This window comes from Piliocolobus tephrosceles, chromosome 3 (genome assembly GCF_002776525.5).
Source record: "Piliocolobus tephrosceles isolate RC106 chromosome 3, ASM277652v3, whole genome shotgun sequence".
Taxonomy (NCBI): Eukaryota; Metazoa; Chordata; class Mammalia; order Primates; family Cercopithecidae; genus Piliocolobus; species Piliocolobus tephrosceles.
This window is the reverse complement of record NC_045436.1, coordinates 3,574,468-3,587,522: the sequence shown is the minus strand read 5'-3', so window position 1 is coordinate 3,587,522 and position 13,055 is coordinate 3,574,468. Positions and strand designations below refer to the sequence as shown.

General features: G+C 43.0%; 1 protein-coding gene across 2 annotated transcripts in view; it reads left to right on the top strand.

Moving 5' to 3' along the window:
• KLKB1 (kallikrein B1) overlaps nucleotides 1-13,055 on the top strand; it is a 34,521-nt gene that overhangs the window by 10,381 nt on the left and 11,085 nt on the right. Inside the window, exons 6-11 of one of the 2 annotated variants that reach the window (XM_023221026.3) lie at nucleotides 401-510; nucleotides 10,510-10,669; nucleotides 11,796-11,905; nucleotides 12,060-12,222; nucleotides 12,309-12,421; nucleotides 12,577-12,745. In XM_023221026.3, coding sequence (XP_023076794.2) covers nucleotides 401-510; nucleotides 10,510-10,669; nucleotides 11,796-11,905; nucleotides 12,060-12,222; nucleotides 12,309-12,421; nucleotides 12,577-12,745 — 825 coding nt within the window. Of the gene's footprint in view, nucleotides 1-400; nucleotides 511-10,509; nucleotides 10,688-11,782; nucleotides 11,906-12,059; nucleotides 12,223-12,308; nucleotides 12,422-12,576; nucleotides 12,746-13,055 lie in introns of those variants that run through there. The other variant, XM_026456056.1, reaches the window with a different exon arrangement.

The following is a 13,055-nucleotide window of genomic DNA, read 5'->3' as shown; positions in this document are numbered from 1 at the left end:
CATTGTTTCTGAAGCGAAATTTTGGTGTCATTGTTTCTGAAGCGAAATTTTGGTGTCATTGTTTCTGAAGTCATTTTCTGAAGTCTGTGTCATTTTTCACTTTCCTGAAATGAATTTTGGTGTCATTTTTCCTGAAGTTCCATTTGCCCCACACATAGGCTTTGCTTATAGAATGAGGGTTTAGTGTCATGGTGTCTCCTGCCTCATTCTCACCCCAACTTTCCCTTTACCCCTTTGCGAGGAGAAGGATGTCCATTTGATTAATAATGCAGACCCCTAACCCACTCATTATCCACCTCATTGTTTTTTCCACTGTCCATTTGAATACTAAATGTTACCTGGACTGCTACCTCCACCTCAAAGTGCAGGAAGCAAAGTAACCTCTTTTCTTCCCATTCAGGAACACTTGCCTATTAAAGCATGGTCCCGGAGGAACACCTACCATGATAAAGGTGCTGAATAACGTGGAATCTGGATTCTCACTGAAGCCCTGTGCCCTTTCAGAAATTGGTAATTATAGGACCACTTCACCTTGTGATTGTAGTAGGTGGAATAGGAGCCCCCAGAGATGTCCCTGTGCTGAGCCCTGGTAGCTGTGCGAGTGTTCCCATAGCTGGCAAAAGCATTTCTATCCATGGGATTCAGTTAAGGACTTTGAGATGGGGAGTTTACTCTGGATTTTCTCGATGGGCCCAGTGTACTCACAGGGTTGAGTACTCACAAGGCTAATAAGAAAAAGAGAGAGGCAGAAGCGTCAGAGCCAGAGCGAGGTTTGAAGGTGTTACACTGCTGGCTTTGAAGATGAAGGTCCATGAGCCAAGGAATGCAGGTGGCCTCTAGAAGTTGAAAAGGGCAAGGAAACAGTTTCCCTGTGGAGCATCCTGGAGGAACAAGCCCTGCTGATGTCTTCATTTTAGCCCAGTAAGACCCAATCTCTAGAATGGTAAGATAATAAATTTGTGTTGTTTTTAACCACTAAGTTTGTGGTTATGCCCCTATAGCAGCAGTTAGAGGAAACTAGTACAGTGATGTTGTTATAGGTACAATGACATTGTAGCAAAACTGTAAGGTCATTCCTTGGTTGCGTCCCTATCTAGGGAAATGACTCTACCAGGGGGAGGGAAATAACATTCTGTCGTGTCACACATAAAGGTAATTTCAATGGAATTATCCAGAAAATTGCCATGACATTCCACCTCATTTAGCATATCAGGATGTTAATGACAAGATGTTACTGAAACCAAATCTCTTACTGCCAGTTCTCCGCAGTACTGGGTGCTGGCTCTGTGCCTGGCCCTGTATTGGATGCTGGGCTAAGATTTCCCTGTGGAAGATTGGGAAGGTTGGCTACAAGGTGTCTATTTTCCTGTCTCCTCTTTGCAACAGCACACCTTCTCCACGGTGTGTGCCAGGTTCACACGTACTGGTGATGTAATTTCAACGTTCATATTATTTTTTTCCGGGAGAGTTTTTGAAGGCTGCCAGGAGGCAGGACTCGATGCAAGCACGCTCCATTCGGTACCCAGCACTGTTGCTGGAAGGATTTGCTGCACTTACCCAGGGAACAGGCAAGCTCATGCCGTGGTTCTGGGCTGTCACAGCTGCTGTCCACACCTGGGAGAGCACCCTGGATGGCTCATCTCTGTACTTGCTTTCTTGTTAAATTGCAGTGAGTTCACGTGTGATTTAATCTGATCAAATGGCCTTTACAGACTGACAAAAATCTGGCTGTTTCAGGCAGTGTTTTGAGCTGCTAAGGGCATGGCTTTTCACTGAGTACATGTTCCCCATTCCTCAGGGAACACCCAGTAGCTACGTGCCTCCTCAGCCTGGAGTAGGGCTGTCACCTGGCCTCACTGCCCAGATGAGATTCATAAGTTAGGGATCATCTGTAGTCATCACGACAGATTTGTCCTTAGTTTCACCACGGATTTTTCTAATTTTACAAACAAAACCCCTAACGCTCCTAGAAGGAGGGCAGAAGTGAAGGTGCTCGGGGGTCATAGAGCTGATGAGCTGAACCAGAACTTGACCCTTGGGTCACACAGATTTCACATTGCTCACTCCCCATTTTGATTTTTTAATGGATTTAATGGTGTTTTAAAGTCTCCTGCCTCTCAACTCATATGAATTCATCATATTTACAGATTTCCTTCTCTTGCGGTCCATCTTCCTGCATAGATCTTGAGAGATGTCACGATAATCACATCTCCCCAGTTAATTTAACAAAACCATTTGCAATTCTGATATGGAAAATCTACCATATTACTTATTAATTTATCAATTGAGGTGATAAACATATTTTTCAAGCCAAAAGTAGGAGAACATAAACTGGAAAAAAAAAGTTTTTTTTTTTAAATTTTTATCACCGCTGGGGAAGAAAATCTGATAAATGAACCTGGTTGATGAAATTGCAATTAGTGGGAGCAACATCATGGTTTCTGTTCCGAGGCTAACCAGATGGCATCCTTGAAACAGAGAATGTCCTAGAAATCAACTGGTTGCTTCGCCAAAATATCTATAACTAGTGCCCTACATATTAGATATGAAAAGCAAAGTAAAAACCATTTTAGTAGGTTAAGACATTGGCCTGCAGTATTGCATATATTTAATGTCACGTGCATCTGTGTGAAGAGACCACCAGACAGGCTTTGTGTGAGCAATAAAGCTTTTTAATCACCTGGGTGCAGGAAGGCTGAGTCCAAAAAGAGAGTCAGGGAAGGGAGATGGGTGGGCCATTTTACAGGATTTGGGTAGGTAATGGAAAATTACAGTCAAAGGGGTTGTTCTCTGGTGGGTGGGGGCGGGGGGGGGGCGGGGGTCACAAGGTGCTCATTGGGAGAGCTTCTGAGCCAGGAGAAGGAATTTCACAAGGTGATGTCACCAGTGAAGGCAGGAACCGGACATTTTCACGTCTTTTGTCATTCTTCAGTTACTTCAGGCCATCTGGATGGATGTGTTCAGGCTTAGTCCCAGAGGCCTGACATTCCTGTCTTCTCATATTCATAAGAAAAATAAAATGAAATAGGGGTAAAGTGTTGGAGTGGCAAAAATTTTGGGGGTGGTATGGAGAGATAACGGGCGATGTTTCTCAGGGCTGCTTCGAGCAGGATTAGGGGCAGCGTGGGAACCTAGAGTGGGAGAGATTAAGCTGAAGGAAGATTTTGTGGTAAGGGGTGATACTGTGGGGTTGTTAGTGGGGGCATTTGTCATACAGAATGATTGGTGATAGCCTGGATATGGTTTTGTATGAATTGAGAAACTAAACGGAAGACACAAGGTCTCAATAAGAGGAGGAGAAAAACAGGTATTAAAGGACTGAGAATTGGAGGACCCAGGACATCTAATTAGAGAGTGCCTAAGGGGATTCAGCATCATTAGTTGCTTGGTTGGTGAGTTTTTGGGCTCTATCCTTGACAGAGTCCTCCTTTTTAAGTTGGAGGCTGAGCTTGGTGAGGTGTATTTTTAAAAGACCATTAGTCCATTCTACCTTTCCTGAGGATTGAGGACGGTAAGGGGTATGAAGGTTTTACTGACTACTAAGAGCCTGAGAAACTGCTTGGGTGATTTGACTAATAAAGGCCGGTCCATTATCAGATTGTATAGAGGTGGGAAGGCCAAACCAAGGAATTATGTTTTACAGAAGGGAAGAAATGACTACGGTGGCCTTCTCAGACCCTGTGGGAAAGGCTTCTACCCATCCAGTGAAAGTGTCTACCCAGACCAAGAGGTATTTTAGTTTCCTGACTCGGGGCATGTGAGTAAAGCAATTTACCAGTCCTGGGCAGGGGCAAATCCCCAAGCTTGATGTGTAGGGAAGGGAGGGGGCCTGAACAATCCCTGAGGAGTAGCAGAATAGCAGATGGAACACTGAGAAGTGATTTCCTGGAGGATAGATTTCCACAATGGAAAGGAAAAGAGAGGTTCTAAGAGGCAGGCTAGTGGCTTATAACTTACATGGAAGAGGTTATGAAATGACGACAGAATAGAATGGGCCTGTGAGGCTGGAAGGAGATATTTTCCTTGGTCCAAGAACAATTTGCCTTGTGTGGGAAGAGATTGATAGGTGGAAGTTTCAATGTGGGAGTAGACGGGAGTGACTGATGAGAGGGAAGAAAAACTGGCCATGAGGGACAGAAGTTGGAATACTAGCTGCTTTTATAGCTACCTTATCAGCATGGGTGTTGCCTTGAGCAATGGGATCTGATGCCTTTTGATGGCCCTTGCAGTGAATGACTCTAGCTTCCTTTGGAAGTAAAGTGGCCTTGAGAAGAGTTTTTATTAAAGAGGCATTAATGATGGAGGACCCTTGTGTAGTGAGGAAACCTCTTTCTGCCCATATAACAGCATAGTGGTGCAGGATATGGAAGGCATATTTAGAGTCAGTGTAAATATTGACACATAGTCCCCTTGCAAGAGTGAGGGCCTGAGTTAAGGCAATGAGTTCAGCTTGCTGGGAGGTAGTGGAGGGGTGCAGAGTAGTAGCCTCAATGATAAATATGGAAGATATTATAGCATAGCCTGCCTTTGCTGGTGAGTGGCGATTAGGCCTGGTGGAACTGCCATCAATAAACCAAGTGTGATCAGGGTAAGGAATAGGAAAGACGGAAATATGGGGAAATGGAGTGGATGTCAGGTGGATCAGAGAGATACAGCCATGGCAATGGGGGCCAGCCTAAAACAGTAAGGTCAAGTTGTTTGGACAGAAAGGCTACAGGGCAAGGTCCTGGCTCTTGTGTAAGAATTTTGACTGCACAGCCCTGTACTTTGGCTGTGTGTAATGAAAAGGGTTGGAATGAGTTAGGGAGAGCTAGTGTGGGAGCAGCTTCTAGTGCTGTTTTTAAGGAATGGCAAGAGGAGTGGCTAAAGGATTTAGGATCTATGGGGTCAGCTAGATTCACTTTTGTGAGTTTATATAATGATTTAGTCAGGATGGTAAAACTAGGTATCCAAAGGCAGAAGTACTTAACAATGCCTAGGAAGAAAAGGAGTTGTTGTTTTGTAGAAGGCGCTGGGGCTTGGGAGATTAGCCAGACACAATCAGCAGGGAGAGCACGTGTGTTCTCATGAAGAATTATGTTGAGATAGGTAACGGATGAGGAAGAAATTTGGGCTTGACTGAAGTAATGGGTGCTGTCCGTGAAGCCTTGCAGCAGTACAGCCCAGGTAATTTGCTGAGCCTGATGCGTGCCAGGGTCAGTCCAAGTGAAAGCAAAGAGAGGTTGGGATGAAGGGTGCAAAGGATAGTAAAGAAAGCACGTTTGAGATCCAGAACAGAATAATGGGTTATGGAGGGGTTGTGGAGGGAGGTATTGAGGATAGGAGAGTATATATCCACTGGGTGGATAGGCAAGACAATTTGGTTGATAAGGCACAGATCCTGAACTAACCTGTAAGGCTTGTCTGGTTTTTGGACAGGTAAAATTGGGGAATTGTAAAGAGAGTTTATAGGCTTTAAAAGGCCATGCTGTAACAGGTGAGTGATAACAGGCTTTAATCCTTTAAACGCATGCTGTGGGATGGAATAGTGGCGTTGGGCAGGGTAAGGGTGATTAGGTTTTAATGGGATGGTAAGGGGTGCATGATCAGTCGCCAAGGAGGGAGCAGAGGTAACCTACACTTGTAGATGAAGGTGGGGACATACAAGAGGAGGATGCGAAGGAGGCTTTGGGGACAAGGGTGGCAATGAGGTGTGACTGTGGCCTAGGAACAGTCAGGGAAGCAGATAATTTAGTTAAAATGCCTCAACCTAATAAGGGAACTGGGCAGGTGGGGATAACTAAAAAGGAGTGCATAAAAGAATGTTGTCTAAGTTGGCACCAGAGTCGGGGAGTTTTAAGAGGTTTAGAAGCCTGGCCGTCAATACCCACAACAGTTATGGGAGCAACGGAAACAGGCCCTTGCAAAGAAGGTAACGTGGAGTGGGTAGCCGCTGTATTGATTAAGAAGGGGACGGACTTGCCTTCCACTGTAAGAGTTGCCCAAAGCGTCTGTGATGGTCCAGGAGGCTTCCGAGGCGATCAGGCAGCTTTTCAGCTGCTAAGCCGAGAAGATCTGGGAAGGAGTCAGTCAGGGAGCCTTGGGCCAGAGCTCCAGGGGCTCTGGGAGTGGCTGCTGGGTGAGTTGGAGAGTCCGATTTCCACTGGGGTCCCACAAAGATGGGACGGCTTAGGAGGAATCCTGGGCTGCGGGCATTCCTTGGCCCAGTGGCCAGATTTCTGGCACTTGAAACAAGATCCTGATGGAGGAGGTCCTGTAGGAATGCTTGACCACTGCAGCTTAGCCATTCTGAAGTGTTTGTGTGCTGGAGATGTGGCTGGGTTTTGTCTCACAGCAGAGGCAAGGAATTGCAACTCAGAAATATGTTGCTACTTGTCTGCCTCTACTCTATTATTGTACACCTTGAAGGCAAGGTTAATTAAGTCCTGCTGTGGGGTTTGAGGGCTGGAATCTAATTTTTGGACTTTTTTTTTTTTTAATGTCAGGAGCTGACTGGGTGATAAAATGCGTACTGAGAATAAGACAGCTTTCTGGCCCTTCTGGGTCTAGGGCTGTAAAGCGTCTCAGGGTTGCTGTCAAATGAGCCATGAACTGGGCTAGGTTTTTTATATTTGATGAAAAAGAGCCCAAATGCTAACTGATTTGGGAGAGGTCACATAAAGAAGAAGGAGCATTAATCTTGACTATGCCTTTAGCTCCAGCCACCTCTTTAGGAGGAAATTGTTGGGCAGATGAGAGGGCCGGGTGTGAAGCCGCACTGGGTGTGAGGAGGGGAGGTGATAGAAGGATTATAGGGTGGAGGAGCAGAGGCTGAGGGAGAATTGGGACCTGGCTCAGTCTGGTGAGGAGCAGCCTGGGGAGGAGGGGAGAGGTCAGATGGGTCCATAGAAAAGGAAAATTGGAAAGACTCAGCAATGCTTGGGGTTGGGACTGAGGGGACAGGCGGGAGGGAAAGAAGGAAGATTTGGTATGAGTTGCATTGGGAACAAAGACTAGGGAGGGACTGATGTGTAAAAGAATGACCGGATGTCAGGCAGCTCAGACCGTTTGCCCATTTTACAACAAGAATTATCTAGATCTTGTAGGATGGAAGAATTGAAATTGCCGTTTTCTGGCTATTTGGAACCATTGTCAAGTTTGTATTGGGGTTAAGCGGCATTGCAGAAGGAAATAAGGCATTTAGGTTTTAGGTCAGGTGTGAGTTGAAGAGGTTTTAAGTTCTTGAGAACATAGGCTAAGGGAGAAGAACGAGGAATGGAGGGTGGAAAGTTGCCTATAGTGAAGGAAGCAAGCCCAGAGAAAAGAGAGGGTAGAGACATGGAGAGAAGGGGTGGGGGGTGCTTGTCCCCCAGGAAAGTGGAGCTTGTCACTAAGGGTGAAGGATCAAGGCAGGCATCCCTGCGGTGATCAGACACCTTTGAAACATGGGCAGGTGTGTCCCTGTAGTGATTAAACGCCAAGGGAAGACTGTCTTCCCCAGTCCATGACCGGCGCCAGAGTTTTGGGATCACAGATAAAACGTGTCTCCTCTGTCTCTACCAGAAAATGAAATGAGTTGAAATTAAGAGAAGGGAGAGATTGAAGGATGGCGCCAAGATTAAAAGGAGAAAGAGGTTGAGGGATAGTGAGAGAGGTTGGATAAGAGAGTAAAAAGGGGCCGTTTACCCGATTTAAAATCGGTGCCATGTTCCTTGGGCTGGTTGGTCTGAGGACCAGAGGTCGTACGTGGATCTTTCTCACAGAGCAAAGAGCAGGAGGACAGGGGATTGATCTCCCAAGGGAGGTCCCCCGATCCATGTCACGGCACCAAATGTCATGTGCGCCCGTGTGAAGAAACCACTAAACAGGCTTTGTGTGAGCGATAAAGCTTTTTAATCACCTGGGTGCAGCTGGGCTGAGTCAGAAAAGAGAGCCAGCGAAGGGAGACAGGGGTGGGCCGTTTTATAGGATTTGGGTAGGTAATGGAAAATTGCAGTCAATGGGGTTGTTCTCTGACGGGCAGGGTCGGGTGTCACAAGGTGCTTAGTGGGTGAGCTTCTGAGCCAGGAGAAGGAATTTCACAAGGTGATGTCATCAGTGAAGTCAGGAACCGGCCATTTTCACTTCTTTTGTCATTCTTCAGTTACTTCAGGCCATCTGGATGTAGGCGTGCAGCTTGGGCTCAGAGACCTGACATTTAACATGGATAAATGTGAAGTTCTTAGAATCATACATACACATTGGAAAAAATGGGGTTTAATAGCACTTTATAAGAAGACTTGAAGAATGTTTGAGAATCCACTATGAAGCTGCTGAAAATATCAAGAAAATTTAATTCTTATGTATATAAATAATGTGTTTGTTTTACATGAATTCCCTCTATCAAGTTTGGTATTTTAATATAGCATATATTATTTTTTCATAGTAGATGTAAAATTTTTGGTATATAATTTAGATAACATAAAACTGACCCTTTGAAAGTGTAAACTCAGTGGTTTTTAGTATATCCACCTGATTGCACAAGAATCACCACTATCTAGTTCCAGAACATTTTTATTATTATTACCACTGAAGCAGACTGTGTCCGTTGGCAGTCTTTCTCCATTCCCTACTCCTCCAATCCCCTGGCAACCACTAATCTACTTTCCATGTCTGTGGACTTGACTCTTTGGGACATTTTACATAAATGGAATCATGCAATGCAGCACATTTTGCATCTAGCTTTTTTCATCTGGAGTGTTTTCAAGGCTCATTCATATTCTAGCATATAACAGTACTTTGTTCCTATTTAGGACTAAATAATATTCTATTGTATGAATAAACCATATTTTGTTTATATACTTAGTTTGATGAACATTTGAGTTGTTTCTGGATTTTTTTTTTTTTTTTTTTTTTTTGCCTCATGAATAACGCTGCAATGGACAACAGCATGCATTTGTGTAGGCATGCATTTTAAATTCTCTTATGTATATACTTAGGATTAAAATTGTTGGATCATACAGTAACTCCATGTTTAACTTTTTGATGAACTGCCAAACTGTTTTTGAGAGCAGCTACACAATTTTACATTCTTACCAGCAACAACTGAGTGCTTCAATCTCTCCACAACCTTAACAACACTTGTTATGTTTTTTTTTATTATTGCCTTTCTAGGCAGTGTGAAGTGGTGTCTCACTGTGGTTTTGATATGTATTTCCCTAATGACTAATAATGTTGTGTATATTTTCATGTGCTTATTATCAATTTGAATAAATTCTTTGGGGAAATCTCTGTTTAAATCCTTTAGCCATTAAAAATAATTGGGTTATTTTGTTTTCATTGTTGAGTTGTATGAACTCTTTATATACTCTGGATACTACACTCTTGTAATATATATTATTGGCAAAAATTTCTGTGCATCTGCAGGTCATCTTTTTGCTTTACTGATGGTGTTCTCTGAAGCGCAAAAGTTTTTAAACTTGATGAAATCCAGTCTGGCTTTATTCTTGCATGTGCTTTACCTAATATGCCAAAACCTAATTCATGGTTATGAAGATTTTTGCTTATGATTTGTTCTTAGAGGTTTATAGTTTTAGCTCTTACATTTAGGCATTTAATGCATTTTAAATTAAACTTTGTATATGGTGTAAAATAGGAATCCAACTTAATTCTTGCATGTGGATATTCAGTTATTCCATTGTCTTGAAACCCTTTTCAAAATCAATTTTCTATAAATGTAAGCGTTTATTTTTAGACCATCAGTTCTATCCCATTGACCTATTTGTCTGTCCTAATGCCAGTTACACACAGTCTTGATTACCATAACTTTGTAGTCAGTTTTGAACTCAGACAGTCTGAGTGCTTTTATTTTGTTCTTTTTCAAGATTAATTTGGTTATTCCGGATATTTTGCATTTCCATATGAATTGTAGGTTGGTTGTCAATTTCTGCAACAAAAAGGCAGCAGGATTTTGATAGACAGTGCATCGAATCTGTAGACCAATGAGTATCAATAGAATTATGTGTTATCAAATTTAGTAAACTACATAAACGATAGGAACATAACTAAAATAAAACTAAGATATAAGATCATATTAATGTAATGTTAATAAAAGTGGATTGTCTCCTGTTCTAATTTTAATGGGCACAAGGCATTTTTGTTAATCACTTCTTATTAAAGAATTTTTTATAATAGTCAGGAAAATACAACAACAAAAAATCCTTACATTCCAAAGGCCTCAGAGTCAGAGTAAAAGAAAGGAAACGTAAACACATGCTGAGTAATGCAAACATTTGGCAACGGTGGTGACTGGAGCTAGGAGCACAGCTTTTATTTCTCTGACATAGGAATTTGCTCCTTAGAGTTGGACCCATTTTGTCTTCCTCTAAATGGCAAACCGTTTGGAGGTATTTTAAAGGACATATTTTCACTTAGGATGTTTAGTACCATGAATAATATAAATAGTCATAATTTCCTTAATTATGATGACAAAATACAAGCAAATTTAGCATCGTGTCGTTTCCTAAGGAACATCTCTCTCTGAGTTCACAGGTTGTCACATGAACATCTTCCAGCATCTTGCCTTCTCAGATGTGGATGTTGCCAGAGTTCTCACTCCAGATGCTTTTGTGTGTCGAACCATCTGCACCTATCATCCCAACTGCCTCTTCTTTACGTTCTATACGAATGCCTGGAAGATCGAGTCACAAAGGCGAGTATGCATGGCTAGCACTTGCTGCTGTACTTTCATCAGATTTATTTCAGAGTCTGAGTTTTTAAAAGTTTCGTTCATTTCCCTCAAAACACTTGGATCTGCAGTTTAAGTAGGTACTTTTCTGCCAGGTGCAGATTAGTCAAGAGATTAGCAGACTTCTCTGCCTATCTTCTCTTACTTTAAAACACATGTTACCGGCCGGGTGTGGTGGCTCACGCCTGTGATCCCAGCACCTTGGGAGGCCGAGGCGGGCGGATCACGAGGTCAGGAGATCGAGACCATCCTGGCTAACACAGTGACACCCCATCTCTACTAAAAAATACAAAAAATTAGCTGGACGTGGTGGCGGGCGCATGTGGTCCCAGCTACTCATAGTCCGAGGCTGAGGCAGGAGAATGGTGTGAACCCAGGAGGTGGAGCTTGCAGTGAGCCCAGATCGCACCACTCACTCCAGCCTGGGTGACAGAGCGAGACTCCGTCTCAAAAACAAACAAACAAAACAAAACAAAACAAAACAAAACACATGTTACCATTGAATCCAGGAAGCAATAGCCATGAGAAAAAAGAAGGACCTGACGCCTTTCAATGAAGATTCAAAACATGATCTTCACGTTTTGTATTAGCTTGGAGTAAAAGCCACTCGCTGGCAGAATATCCCTTAAGCTTGTTGCCTCTTCTCTTTGTTTCAGAAACTAGAGCTCTGTTTATTCTGATCAAGGCTCTGTCTCACTCTCTTTATCTCAGATAACCCACCCTCTTCTACACACAGCGTGGAGCTAAGAGAAGGGTGCCTAGTTATGGAATATCATCAGCAGCATAAACTCCCAGAATTTGTTCTTTGACCTTTTTGTTTGTTTGTTTTTCCCAGTTAGAAGGTGGAACTTCGTCATTGTCCTCTCTTCAGGTTGTCTGTGCCTATTAGTTTTCTCCAGAGGGAGATGTGGTTTGATTTACATTTAATCTCTGCAATTTATTAGAGTCCTGTAGTCGGATTTACTTGGAAGAGAGTTTCCCAAAAGAATAAAATTTGTCAAGTTGCTTTTTGGGTGTGAGCTGCTTTTGTATTTGCCTAATACCTTTAAATTTCTTTCTTTCTCTCTTGCTTTTTTTTTTTTTTAAATAGAAATGTTTGTTTTCTTAAAACATCTGAAAGTGGCACACCAAGTTCCTCTACTCCTCAAGAAAACACCGCATCTGGATACAGCCTTTTAACCTGCAAAAAAACCTTACCTGGTAATGTGATTCAATAATAATATTACATAAAATGTAACATATTTCATGACTTAACAGCAACAGTGTTGAAACAATTCACAAGGTAACAAACTTGTGTACATGTCGTTCATTGCTTTTCTCATTTGGTATCTTTTCGTGTTTATAATTGACACAGAACCCTGTCATTCTAAAATTTACCCGGGGGTTGACTTTGGAGGAGAAGAATTGAACGTGACTTTCGTTAAAGGAGTGAATGTTTGCCAAGAGACTTGTACAAAGATGATTCGCTGTCAGTTTTTCACTTATTCTTTACTCCCAGAAGACTGTAAGGAGGAGAAGTAAGGGATATTTTATTTTTCATGATCATTTCATATTCTTTTTCCCCCAGTGAAAGTTTACTCTTTCTACTGTTCATTTCATCTAGGTGTAAGTGTTTCTTAAGATTATCTTCGGATGGTTCTCCAACTAGGATTACATATGGGACACAAGGGAGCTCTGGTTACTCTTTGAGATTGTGTAACACTGGGGACAGCTCTGGTGAGTAACCTCACTTGTTCGTGGAACTGTGAGGGCTGTCTGTCATGTTGATAGTGTGCTTAGTCTTAAGGAATTATGTATCTTGTTCTCCTTGGTTAGAAGGGACTTTGATTCACTTCTAATTCCAACCATTAGCTTCAACACTCTCGTTTCAGTCTGCACAACAAAAACAAGCTCACGCATTGTTGGAGGAACAAACTCTTCTTGGGGAGAGTGGCCCTGGCAGGTGAGCCTGCAGGTGAAGCTGATGGCTCAGACGCACCTGTGTGGAGGGTCACTCATAGGACACCAGTGGGTCCTCACTGCTGCCCACTGCTTTGATGGGTAAGTGTTGGATGTATCTCATCCAGAATCTTACCCTGACTTTTCATTTTGAAGGGTCTATGATCAGCTGCTTCACCGTCATGTGACTTTATGAATAGAGACGTGTTAAAGCAGGGATGGCATTCACAACATTTAACTAGCAGAGTCCAAGCACTGACCAGTCTGACCATCATAACAGAGTGTGGTCTCTGTACAGGACTGATGGCCCTGGGTGGGTATTCTCCCGCAGAAGGAGAAACGAACACAATACACCACTCCTCCAACCCACCACCCACCACCAATCCCATCACCAATCCCACCACCAATCCCA